General features: G+C 40.2%; 1 protein-coding gene across 1 annotated transcript in view; it reads right to left on the bottom strand.

The window, feature by feature from the left end:
- Positions 1-1,527: 1,527 nt before the first annotated feature.
- Positions 1,528-14,165, bottom strand: part of Slc44a1 (solute carrier family 44 member 1) — a 224,334-nt gene continuing 211,696 nt past the window's right edge. The window contains exon 16 of the mRNA XM_045141828.1: positions 1,528-2,370. Within this exon, the coding sequence (XP_044997763.1) occupies positions 2,356-2,370 (15 nt within the window). The 3' untranslated portion in view covers positions 1,528-2,355. The remainder of the gene's footprint in view (positions 2,371-14,165) is intronic.

The raw sequence follows: 14,165 nt of genomic DNA, 5'->3' as shown, positions 1-14,165 counted from the left end.
TCACTCAGGAAGCAGAGGTAGGAGGATCACTGTGAGATCCAGGCCAGTCTGAGAGTACATAGTGAATTCCAGGACCAAGACTCTACCTTGAAAAACCTAAAAAAAAAAAAAAAAAGCACCAAATACATTTCTTTACATTTCATAGACTATAGCAGTGACCTCACAGCAGACAGGAAGGGAAAACAGGATCCTGCCCAAGTCAGTGAAACAGCCTGGGGGAGGCAGGGAATGGTGAAAACACTTGCAAGGAATAGAAGTAGGAGATTAAACTGGAAGGGAGAGGACCTTCAATGGCCCAGTACTAGAGTATGGCATATAGGAGGGAGACTATTCTGTAAATATGAAAAATATCTCTGAAGAATATATAGCAGTGTGAAAATATTATATGATATTACAATTCAAAAACAGATTTTTTTTTCTAAATGTAATTAGATAATGTCTCGGGAAAGCTAACCATTATGCTTTTTTTTTGGCTCAGGAAAAGTGATACCACAGATGAAAACTAAGCCTGGTTTTCTGTTATCAAAACACTACACTATGATGGCCTAAATATTTATGTCCTGACCAAATCCATCTGTTAAAGACCCTTCTCTCCAAAGTGATGGTATCAGGAGGTGGGCCTTTGGGATGCGATTAGGTCACAAAGGCAATGACCTCATGGATGTGATAGAAAAAAAAGAAGCCCCACAGGGACCTTTTGTCTCTTCCAATATGCAAGGACACTATGAGCAGGTGCTGCCTATAAACCAGGAAATAGTTCCTGCCCAGACTCTGAAGCTACAGCCAGCACCTTGATCTCAGATTTCCCAGTGTTCCAAACTCTAAGAATTAAGTTTCTAAGCAGCATAGTCTCCAGTATTTTGTTCCAGCAGCCTGAACAGACTAAGGTCATCACTTACCAGACTTTTATATTTATTTTTCTGCTTAGTAAATTTGCTTGGAAATATAAGCTCAAATTTGGCATAATTTCCTGATGGTTTGGAGAAACAAGAAGAAATGTAAAGAAAGGTTAGTAGAGGTCAGATTGTCATGGTTTCTGAATTCCAGGTCAAGGTACTGGGATTTGGGTATGCTATGTGTGGGAAGACACTTCCATGCTTATGAAGAGTCATTTTAGGACATAATTTGGCAGAAAAAAACATAAGTGGGAGGGGTCTGACCTGAGGAGTCAACTGGGGACCTACAGAGCCAGGCCTCCCTCTTCTCCCTGGTTTGATTCTACATACATTGCAGCCTCCCCCACCAGCTCCACCATTGCCATATCCACCACCACCATTATCATTAGAATACAGTGATGATGTATTGCAACCTTTAGGTAATTTTTCAGTCAGAGGAGAAAAAAAAAAAAAGAAATAAATTAATGAAAATTGAAGACCTTCTTCCAAAGACATCTAAATCAAGCAACGGTCAAAAACTTTTCTGCAAGGACCATGTAGTCAATATTTTAGGCTTTGAAGGCTATACTGTTTTTGTTAGTTATATAACTCTGCCATTATCAAGGGAAAGGAATTATAGACAAGAATGAGGTTGTGTTCCATAAAAGTTTATTTACAAAAATAGGTTGGGGAGGCAGATAATAGTCAGTGTTATGTTAATTAGAAAATAATTCTGTGATTCTTTTAAAGTCTCTCTGATTTCATTTTCCCATGCATATATACCACTAACCCCACCCCTATTTGTGATAGGAAGTGATACTGCAGGGCAGTTATCTCTGGAGCAATGATGAGCAAGGCATAGTGTTAAGTGAAGGGGCTCTAGAGTTAGACCTAGATCCAGATTTTAATTCTGTCAACTGTGCAGTCTTACCTAGAGCACACAGCCTCTCTGAGCCTCTTTACTTCCTCATGGGCAAAATCGCAATGACAGGCACCAATTTTCAGGGCTATTGAGAGGATTCACAATTAGAATCAGTAGAGCCCCTAATGCTTGGCATGCAACAGGCCTTCAATAACAGTAGTTATTAACCCACATGAGCTCTATAAATAGCAGAGTCAAAGAGGACAAAACCAGGCTGAACAGAGAATCCCCTTGTGAGTCTTGACTTCTGGCCAATGCTGTCAGTAGATGAGAAGCAGGGGAGTGTCGTAAGTATAACAAGGCTGGAAGATAAAGCAACACGAAGTTTGAAGACATTGCTGCTGGGCAGATTACTATCAAATGCTTCTGATTAGTCATTTATTAGTCATCCCCACTGCAGCAAATCCACTTGTCTGTTGGTTGCTGGGGAACCTTGTCACAGGCTTCCATTGGAGTAATAAGATCCTGCTCTTCCTCCCAGAGCCAACAGCTGGTGAGTGGGAAGACCTCACGTAAACAGCCTCCTCTGAGTCCATTCATCCAGCCTCATGAGACCAGTCACCTTTTCCTCAGCTGAAAAATAAATAGATCAAGAGAATGAGGGTTTCTTTCCTGTGGAAACAAGACACAGTATGAAACAATCAATAATCTAAATTATTATACTAGAGACACAATATGAAGCAATCAGTAATATAAAATAGAGGCTGGAGAGATGACTTAGTGGTTAAGGCACTTGCCTCGAAGCCTAAGGACCCAGGTTCAATTCCCCAGTACCCACAAAAGCCAGACGCACATGGTGATACATGCATCACGAGCTAGTTTACAGTGGCTGGAGGTCCTGGTGTGCCCATTATTTCTCTCTTTATTTCCCTCTTCATCTCTTTCCCTCAAATAAATAAATAAAATATTTTTTAAATATAAACTAAATGATGCATGATAATATTTATCTATTGGACTGTTAAAAAGGCTGCATACACACAGAGACCCATTCAGGTTACCAAATAAAACATATCTGAGAGAGAAATCCTGACTTCAAATTCTGATTGTACCTCCTTATTAGATATGGTTTGTGAGTGATCTCATTTCCCCAATACAAAATGAAGATAATAAAGTGTGTTCCTTTCATATTGTGAGGATTAAATACCTTAATATATACAAGGTGATTAGAACAGGATCTCATGCATGAAAAAGGATGTCCTATTTGCATTTTTCATTTTTGGCATTGATATTATTCTTTGACAAGGAGGTGTGCAGAACAGCTGGACTAAAACAAACCCATGAACCAAGTTCAAATCTAATCTGAAAAAAAAAAAAAAAACAAGACACTTTGAAAAACCCAAGCCTGAAGTTCAAGTGAAAGTTTTGAATTTTCATTTCTGTAATTCAGATAGCAATGGGACAGGCCAAAGCAGGATGATGGGTGCTCCCAGAGTTCAATTCCATGCCACTGTGTCTAAGGAAATAAACTGAAAATTATGGTGCTATGATGTGGAAAAGGACTTCCTTATTCTCCTCATTCTTAGGAAACACACATTGAAGTTTGTAGGATGAATGGGCCTTGATGAATGCCCACTAGTCTCCAATGATTCAAATATGTAGATATATGTGCTGTGTGCACATAGAAGGGGTAGGGGGAATGCTGATGAAGTAAAGTCAATGTTAACACTAGGTATGAATGACAGTGAGTAACATGATGCTCTATATGTTATATGTTATTCTTATAGCCTTTCTACAAGGCTAAGATCCTTTCTCAAGAAGGACTAGACATGTGACTCTGGTAGAGCACTTGCCTAGCATGTGCAAGATCTTAGAGTTGATACAGAATGCTGTAAAGTATTCAAAAGTCCATTAGAGCCAGGCGTGGTGGCTCATGCCTTTAGTCCTAGCACTTGGGAGGCAGAGGTAGGAGGATTGCCGTGAGTTCAAGGCCACCCTGAGACTACATAGTGAATTCCAGGTCAGCCTGGGCTAGAGTGAGACCCTACCTCAAAAAACCAAAAAAAAAAAAAAAAAAACAAAGTCCATTAGGCTGGGCATGGTAGTACATGTCTTTAATCCCAGCACTTGGGAGACAGACGTAGGAGAGTCAATGTGAGTTCAAGGCCAGCCTGGGACTACAAAGTGAGTTCCAAGTCAGCCTGGGCTAGAGTTAGACCCTACCTCAAAAACAACAACAAAAAGCCCATTAGGATAGTTTTCATAAAAGTGAACTGTAGACCCAGTCTTTCAAGCAAGGCTGGACCAGAAGAAGTGACAGGGAAGTCCTGACCACAAGGTGCTGAGAATCTTAGACTCAGAACAAGGAGACATGACTGAACTATGTCATGGTGTCAGGCTATGATCTCCTGCCATGCCCATCTCCATAACACACTCTGCTATAGCCAGGTGCCTACAAAGGTTGTGAGGTACTGAGTGTAATGATGCTGAAAACCCTCACCATAAATTTCATCTCAGTCTTGAGATTTTAGTTTCTCTTTGCAGTTATTGACTCTTTGCTGATGCTCCTACCTCAGATGTTTTCCCAGCTTCAATGCAATCAGCCAGTGAAAAATTGACTAAATCTCTAAACTGCTCTTTCCACTATGAAAAAGGGCTCCCCATTTCCTACAACACCTCATCTAAACATTGCCAACTCATCAGTTTCATAGCTTATAATTTTATATATTATGATTTGCAGTTTCAACTTTCATGACTTTCCCCCTACCACTGAAAATAACCCGTTTCTATAATTAGACTGTCACTGGATGCTGGCTGATACTTGGATAGGATCACATGACAGGGACACTAGGCTGATGCCACGGTTGTGATTTGCCTGAGATTGAGATTAAAGTTTCTTATTTGTATTTTGTTTAAGTTAACATCAGTTTATGATCCATCAAGTCCTTCCTGGTTTCTGAAAGTCATTAACAATACTTTGTTAATCAATAGATATAGATTATACCAGTTTAACAATGATGCATTTGTATCAAAGGAACATGGATTTTTTGTGTATATTATTATTTTAAATTTAAACCTTTAGAATGGTGTGCTGTTGTTGTTTGAGGCATGGTTTTGCTGTAGGCCAGGCTGACCTGGAGTCTCAGGAGACACTTGAACTTACAACAATCCTCACACCTCAGCCTCCTGAATGCACCACTACACCTGACTAGAATAGTATAAGTTTACAGAGAAGTTACAAAAATAACAGAGAGTCCCCACGACCCCACACCTGGTTTCTCTTCTTGTTACATCTTACAACACTATGGTGTATATGTCACAACTAACGAGCCAACCTTGGTAGATGGCTATGAATGATATACCATACTTTATTCATATTCATCAATTTTGCTTGATGTCCTTTTCCAGGATTCTGTACATGAAGTTATGCTACATGTAGCTTTCTCATTTTTAAGTTATAAAGTACCTAACAATCCAAATGTCATCCTTAAAAATAGTGTGTAATATCAGCCAGGAGGCAGAGGTAGGAGGCTCTCTGAGAGTTCAAGGCCACCCTGAGACTACACAGTGAATTCCAGGTCAGCCTGAGCTAGAGTGATACTCTCTCTACCTTGGAAAACAAAAAACAAACAAACAAAAAAAGTATGTAATCTGATTGAGTAAAATACTATATGGCACTTTAATGCTATATCTTTCCCATTGATATTTTTTTTAAAAAATTGCACGTTGGGCTGGAGAAATGGCTTAGTGTTTAAGGCGCTTACCTGCAAAGCCAAAGGACCTTGGTTCAATTCCCCAGGACCCACATAAGCCAGATGCAAAAGGTGGCGTGCAGTTTGTTTGCAGTGGCTGGAGGCCCTGGCATGCCCATTCTCTCTCTTTCTTTGCCTCTCTCAAATAAAAAGTAAAAATAAAAAATTTAAAAATTGTATGTGTGTGTGGTCATGTATGTGTGTTCATATTGCATGTGAGTACAGTGCATGTGCGTGTGTGCAGAAACCAGAGGATAACCTCCAGTGTCATCCTAAAGAACACTGTCTACTTTTTTTCTTGAGACAGTGTCTCTTACAGGTCTAGATCTTACCAATGTGTCCAGACTAACTAGCTAGTGGACCTCAGGGATCCCTGTCTCTGCTTCCCCAGTGCTGGGATTCCAGATATGCACCACCACATCCTGCTTTGATGTGGGAACTGGGGATTGAATTGGGAGGCACACTTTACCCACTGAGCCATCTCCCAGCCTCTCCCATTACTCTATCATTATAATCTTCCCAACATGATCTAGCTCGCAGATGAATAATATTGATTTCCAGAGCACCAGAAACCTTGGGTGACAAAGCAACCATTTCAGACTCAAAGTTCAAGGCTAAACTAAGTAGCTGTTCTAAGAAAGTTGGTTTTTCGAGGTAGGGTCTCACTGTATTGTAGCCCAGGCTGACCTGGGATTCACTAAGTAGTCTCAGGGTGGCCTCAAACTCATGGCAGTCCTCCTACCTCTGCCTCCCGAGTGCTGGGGTTAAAGGCGTGTGCCACTACTCCCGGCTTAGTTTTGCTTAAAATTCCAAGTTTATTTACTTACTACATAGGTCAAGTTAGCCTCCACCTACTGGTCTTCTTAGAGTTATTTTAAATATGAGTAGGTGGCACATGTCTTAATCCCAAAATTTAGGGGTAGGAGGATCAAGAAGAGTTGGCCAGTCTCTAATGTACCTCAGTAACATCACTGCAAGTATGACTGAGGCCAAAAGTATTACAGTATCCTCTATAAAAACTATAGCATCAACTTCCTATGTGCTGCCAGTGACACCATGGCTGGTTCATGCATTAATTTCTTTTTCCTCACATACTGTAAACGTATCTTGTTTTCACTATTCAAGGTATTTTAATGGCCATATAACATTTCATTTGGCACAATCATTATTTAAGCATTTCTCTAACTTTGTATATGAAGGTAAAAATCGGTGTCTGCCGGGCATGACGGCACATTCCTTTAATCCCAGCACTCAGGAAGCGGAGGTAGGAGGATCACTGTGAGTTCAAGGCCACCCTGTGACTACATAGTGAATTCCAGGTCAGCCTGGGCAATAGCAAGACCCTATCTCGAAAAACCGGAAAAAAAAAATCTGTGTCTAGTACTGGAGAGATTGCTTAGTGGTTAAGGCACTTCCCTGCAAAGCCAAAGGACTCAGGTTTGATTCCCCAGGACCAATGTAAGCCAGATGCACAAGATGGCACATGCATCTGGAGTTCATTTGCAGTGGCTGGATGCCCTGACCCTCCCATTCTCTCTCTCTCTCTCTCTCCATCTCTCCTCCTCTCTCTTCAAATAAATAAATAAAAATAATTTTTCTAAAAATATTGTGTCTATTTTATTTAATACTGTACACACAGTATTTAAAAACAGTGCTAGTATCACACTTTAAACATATTTAATAAATAAAATTTAAATGGTTTTAAATTCTTATTCTCACTATTATTCTGTTAATTAGTAGTATTATTGTATCCTACTTGTGTTTGCTTTTCAGACAGGGATCACTGTGTAGCACAGACTGACCTTAAACTCATGATCCTCCTGCCTCATTTGGTTCCAAGTACTGGGATTATAGGCTTACACCACCACACCACACCACACCACACCACACCACACCACACCACACCACAAATTCTTTTAGGCAGTTATGTTTTTCTCACCCAATCATCTTTAAAGGATTATATTCTTAACAACCAAGAAAAAGAGAGGTGGATTTTCATTGATTATGATCTTAATGTGATTAGTGTGAAACACTGAGATTCCTTGCAAATCTGAAATGGCTTTACCCTGCCCTCACATTTACTTCATGGTTTCAATAGATAGAGTTCTACATTGAAAACAAGCAAGGGTGATGTTTTCCTGTGAACCGGATACCAGCACAAAGGGGAAGGAGACCAACACAGAGACAAATCAACTCCTACCAAATCAGAGAGCCAGAGCCTCAGAGGCCCCCAACACCTCAGCACTGAAGCAGACCAAAAATGAACCCAACATGGCTCAGGGAAATCTTGCGGAAGAGGGGGCGGAAAGAATGTCAGAGTCACATGTTGGGTCATGATTTGCAGAGACATTTATCATACCAATAACTGGGGGCTAACTCCACAATGCACGACCCATTTTCATTAACAAGGAGGGTCTAATGGGAGGGGGTAGATCACAGATGAGTCTAAATAATGGTACCAAACTGCCTGTATTTACTGAAAAGAAAACTAATAAATTAAATTTAAAAAAAAAGAAAATTATCGTCCTCCAGAATTCTGAAGTCATTACTCGTCTTTTTCTTTCTCTGCCTACCCTCCAGCTTCTGTTGTTTTAATGTTGATGTCCTTAGAACGGATCACTACCTTTTTCCACCTGTTGCCCTACTTTCTGAGAGACATCAGTCCTCATGAGCTTTGCATTCTCTTCTATTTTTAATTTTAAGAGCTCTCTTTTGTCTTTTGAATCTTCCTCTTTAAAATCACCAAATATGTTCACAGATACATTTTTATTACCTATCAGAGCTTACTGATTTTTTATACACCTCACAGTTTGTTCACCCAAGTTGTTTTGTTATTATAACTTTTCTCTTTGTTTTGCTCTTTCTTTCATAATTGAGACTTGCCTCAAGGACCTGCAAATCTTATTTAAGAACAGAACACTAAAATTAAATGGAAATATTTTTAATTTATAGTTAAACCAGGTTACTAAAATACTGCACTACAGGGTGACCTGACTGAGTCTTTCAGTTGGAGAGTCCCCACACCCCTGTGTATTAACATATTTAGTTTTTTTTTCCCCTTTGGCCAACTCAGATTAACTAGTATAGGACATCTTAAACATTTTCCACTTGCAACCTCTATTGGCCCCATAAATTTTTATATGGCCTTAGGTACACTGGTATGTAAAATAGGTATATAACAACTCCTGATTAAATTTATTCTAAAACAATTTTGGAATATATATCTTATTATTTATTAAGGTGAAAGTAAACTTGCATATTAATATGCTTGTTGGTATAACCCAATACACTGCAAAGATACACGAACTTCATACATGCTGAGGAATGACAATAGGAAAATATTAATAGTCTTTGTTTTCCACCATTAAATCATCATGCTTTTATGAGAGCCGAAAACTTTGTATATGCAGTCAAATTATAACTCACTATGTAGTCTCATATCTGAAGCTAGGTGTCCTGGGTGGATGCATGGGCACTACGTAGCACGACAACGTGCACAGTGCACCTGCTGTGTGCTGGGAACCATCCTGCAGGGAAGGTTTGTGGTGCGACATGGGCAGGCATTGTCAGAAACCCTTGGGGTCATTACACATCTGACTTTGAACTTTTGGCCATTGCACATTCAGAAACATTATTTGTTGCCACATTTTTCATGACTTATGTGACACGACATGGCACTGTGATCTAGTGAAAGAAGCCTCTTACCTTGGAGAATGATGTTCTGACCTCCTATGCGGTGGGTGGAGACCTGGTTGCTACAACTTTGGGAGGGACCTAAGAAAGGGGAGAAGGCTTCCTCTACTTTCAAATTTCCACTTAATATCCCTGATTCATATTTCTGACTTCCAGCAATACTGTTTTATTATCATCTCTGTAGAATGCACACTCTGATGAGACTGAGAAAGGACAGTTGTCTGGTTATACTGAATAGGGAGTGATGGCTAGGAGATCATAAGAATACATGTAAGGTGTTTTTATACATGCCTATGTCTGCCTCTGTAATGCCATCCCACCCTCCTGTCCTCTCCCAGTCAAAGCATTCTTCACAGTGAACACTACTCTCACCTCCCTCACCACAGATAATTCTGCCTGATCTTGAACTTGATTTAATGGAATGACACTCAATGCACTGTTTTTTGGCTTATTATTATGAATGAGATTTATTCATGTTGTTTGAAGTTAACTGCAGTTAATTTTTTTTCATTTCTGTGTAAAATGCTAGTTTATGAACACACTATAATTTATCCATCTATTTTTGAATACTTGTTCAAAAGTTGCTTCTAGTTAGGGGATATTACAAACAATTTTCCATTAACTATATTTTTTTTGGGGGGGGGGATTGAATTTTGTTTTGTGTTTGAGTGTCTCACTATATTGCCCAGGCTGGCCTCAAACTCAAGATTCTTCTGCTTCAGCCTCCCTAGTGCTTGGATTATTGGCATGCACCACCATTCACAGCTCCCATGGATATTTTGAACATGTCTTTTGTTGGATATGTGCATGCATCTCTTTTGGGAACATACCAAGGAGGAACTTGCTGGACTTCTATTTATTTTCAACTTTAATCAATAAAACCCACATGTCTCCATAGTGCTTGGAATGCCTTATTCTCCCACATGTGGTACATGAGATTCTTGCTGCTTCAGACCAAGCCAGCTCTGGTGATTTGATTGTAGAATGCCCCTAGAGCCTCATAGGCTTGTGTTTAAGCCTCATACCTAATCTCCAGCTGGTAGAGCTTTTGAGAGGTGTGTCACTGGGGATGGACCTTGAAGTTTATTAGTCTAGCCCCATTTGGTGTTTAGAGCAACCTCACTTTCTCTACTTCCTCCCTGGTGCTGTGCAGATGTGATACTCGACTATGTGTTCCTACTAAGCTTTCTCCACCATGATGAAACCTCCCCTCAAAACCATAAACTGGAAATAAACCCTTTCCTTCCGTTAGCTGTGAATCAGTAAATGGATGGTGGTCTCCATGGCAGCTTCAGAGCCCAGGGCAGAGTTATCTCAAACGACAGCCAGCCAGGTAGCCACGGATTTCACCTGTCCAGTAGTTGCAGATAGGACACTAAACACACACTGAGTGTTTAGGAGCTCAGCACCTGTAATGGGAAGTGGTATTGAATTACTGGATGATGTGGGATTTAGTCCTGCGGTGTACTTGGCATCTTTAGCTGTCAAGTTGCAGTGTAGTGGGCAGGATATCCACAAGATCAGGTTCACATTGTGATCTCAGAGATAGAAAATCACATCCGGGGGTCAGGGCTGTGGCCTGAGAAAGGTACTTGCTCAGCTGCCAAATCCATCCTACAGTCGCCATTCTCTACTGCCTGTTTCATCGTGTTGCCAGCTCAGTCCCCACTCCCAAAAGCAGGCAAGGAAAGGTCACTGGACCTGGTATGCCAACACCACGGGAAGTAGCACAGGAGTGTCTCCAGCTCACTCCTTAAGTGCCCTGAGCAGTCTGCCCACAGCTCAAGGAGGGGTATTTGTACACATCAGTTGTTTGTTTGGTCAATCACTGTCTTGCCCCTAGCACCAATTACAGTCACTAAGGCTCTGCTGCCATCACCACAATCCCATGGGAGGTGCGCCCTCTGATATGGAGCTTTATGGCTTGAAAAAGCAGGAACAAAATAGCCCTGGATGGGATTGGCCCTTCAGGAGCCAGAGCAATCAGCGGCAGTCTTTCCCCTGCTTGTCTCGGGCATCCATGAGTGTTCAAGACTGCTGGTGCAGGCATAAAGGAAGTACAGGCTGTTTCACTGACAATCCTTTCACTCAAGACACCTTAGGCAGTAGAGGGAGCCCAGTAGCTGCTAAATGGGAAGTTAAATTATCACACCCCCAGGGTTCTTGTTTACAAGAAAGTAAACATTAGAAGGAGCACTGACTGTATGAACACACATAACTTATAACAACAGCAGCGAGTTCAACGCATTTGAACAGTGATTTAAGAAATTCTAAGATTTGCCTAGTTCCCAGGGAGGGATGAGTGGCTCTGGTCTGCCTCATAACACTGAAGACACTAAGCATTACTTCATATGCTCTTTGGGTGCTGGTTATCCTCTGTCAGGAAGTACCTAATCAAATCTTTCATTTGGGTTACCTGCCTTTTCCTTTTTGCAGATGTTCTTTATCAAATATACATTTTACAAGTATCTTTTCCCTATGTCTTACCACTTTTAATGGAGTCTTTTGATAAATATATAAGTTCTTAGTTTTTATAATATCAAATGGAAGCTTCAATTTTAAGCAATTTAGAAAGAAAAACTTCAAAGTTTGAGCTACCTTCGTGACCTTGGTGAATACCCTGTAACTGAACTTCTGTTGGGCAGAAATCTTTGTTTCACAGTTCAGGGCTGGGCTTCTTGGGCCAGCTGTTATCAACATTGAACATTATCAGACCCAGATTTTACCATGCTACTCTAGGATCTCTAGCACTAGTAAACAGGAAGAGAGAGGGGGATGGAGAGTCTTAGGTGCTATGGCATCTCAAAACACTGCAGAACAGGTTCCAAGACATGGATCGCAGGTGGAATCACTATTTTTACAACCTTTCCTTACAACTTGCTTATGAGAAACCCAATGTGACTTTGGATAAGTTTTATATAGTATTACAAATGCTTCTCTTCAAGAAAACACACAGAAAGTGTGGACATTTTATTATCCACAAATGGTAAGGTTTCATGGCCTTTAAGAGGAGTGACCTGAAGAGATAATTGGCCTGTTAGCAGTTTATTTACAAAGAGAAGGATTACAAGTCATCTTTCAAATACTACAGCGATCATTCAACTGTTTTTTGACCTCTGAAAAGCCAGTTATGTCACATAGTTAATTTATTGTCTTTATTGCTTGCTGCAAATAGTTGATGTACGAAGTATGCTGAGAAGTAAAATCCTCAGATCCAAGCTGCTTTCTTATGCACACCTCAGAATAGGGGCTCAATAAATATTTCTCAGATGAATTTAAAGCACGGAGATGGGTATGTGGGTACATTGGCTTTAAAATGACTAGATTTAAAAATCCTTTTAGTTAAGCTATGTGGGCTAGGACTTGGGTCTTGTTCGTTTATCTCTGTGGACACTTTGGGTATCATCAAAGTTAGATCTTCCATTCAGGTGTACACACTTCTTAGGACCTTCACATCTCACAGGAAGAGGTAATCTACCCATACCACCAAAGGTAAGCGACATGAACCAAGGGGCCCTACACTGTGGGTGCTTATTACAGAACAAAATGTACTCACTGAACTATTGTTAGAACCAAAATGACACCATCTTTGGACTCTGACTGCCATCTCATTGCAACCCTCTCTGCTTCCTAGGAGTGACCCAACCACCTCTCCTAATGATTACATTCCTGGAATGACCCAGACCACCCATTGTCACTTTCCTGGAATGGCCCAAACTACCTGTCCTCTGTATGATTATAGTTCCCTGTAGTGGCCCAAGCCCTGAGGCAAGGTGGATCACCAGTAACCAAGGAATTCAAATTCCCCCTAATAAGTATTCCCTAGTCTGTAAGGGAGGTGGCTTTTTGACCTGCCTGGTCCTCAATCATCCCCAAATAAAGCCTCTTTCTGCTGTTGAGCTGGATCTTCCCTCTCATTTCTTTTCCCATTTTTCCTAACAGCTATAGTTTAATCAAAAGGTCTGCTGGTCCCTATAAAGCAATGGAACACAATTGTGCATCTAGAAATAAATCCATTCATCTATGGGAAGCAAACCCATTTGATGAAGGAAAGAATAGTCTTTCATCAAAAGGGTGATAAACAATTAGAGAGAGAAAATGAGGCACCAGGTTCTTTCAGCTGCTGTGAATGAACTAAGCATGTGTGGCATTGCATGCTTACGTCACTGTTGCATTTAGCTATATATGGGATCTGGAGATTAAAACAGAAGTTCTTAGGCTTTGCAAGCAAGTGCCTTACCTGCTAAGCCATCTCTCCAGCCCACTACTTGGGTATTTACATGCAAAAGAAGACAGTTGAATACCTACAATATAAAAATTAACTCAAACAGATAAATCCTTAAATGTATGAGCTATAACAATGAAATTCCATGAAGAAAATTTAGGGCTATTTAGGTTTTCCATAACTTTGAATTGGATAATATTGTCTTGCTATGACAATAAAGGTATAAGGGATCAAGAAAAATATAATTTATTTTAATCAAAATTTAAAACTTTTATGCTTCAAATGACACCATAAAAGTGAGAAAATGTTTACAAATCATGTGCCTGGCAAGGATCTAGTGTTTAGAGCATATAAAATATTGATCTCCACAACAAAAACGCAATCTGATGAAAATCAGGGAAAGGAACTGAATAGACCTTTCTCCAAAACATATATACACATAACTAAGAAACATATAAAAAGGTATCCAACATGATTAGTCATTAGGAAAAAGCAAAACAAAACCACCATGAGGGGCTGGAGAGATGGCTTAAGAGCTAAAGTATTTGCCTACAAATCCAAAGGACCCCAGGTCAGTTCCCGAGGACACACGTAAGCCAGATGCACAAGGGAATGCGTGCATCTGGGGTTTGTTTGCCATGCCCATTCTTTCTCTTTCTCTCTGCCTCTTTCTTTCTCTTTCTCTCTCTCTCTCAAATAAATAAATAAATAAATAAATAAATAAATAATACACATATTTTTATTATTTTTTTTAGGTACAA

The sequence above is a fragment of the Jaculus jaculus genome, chromosome 1, assembly GCF_020740685.1.
Source record: "Jaculus jaculus isolate mJacJac1 chromosome 1, mJacJac1.mat.Y.cur, whole genome shotgun sequence".
In the NCBI taxonomy this organism is placed as follows: Eukaryota; Metazoa; Chordata; class Mammalia; order Rodentia; family Dipodidae; genus Jaculus; species Jaculus jaculus.
This window is presented reverse-complemented; position numbering and strand designations above follow the sequence as displayed.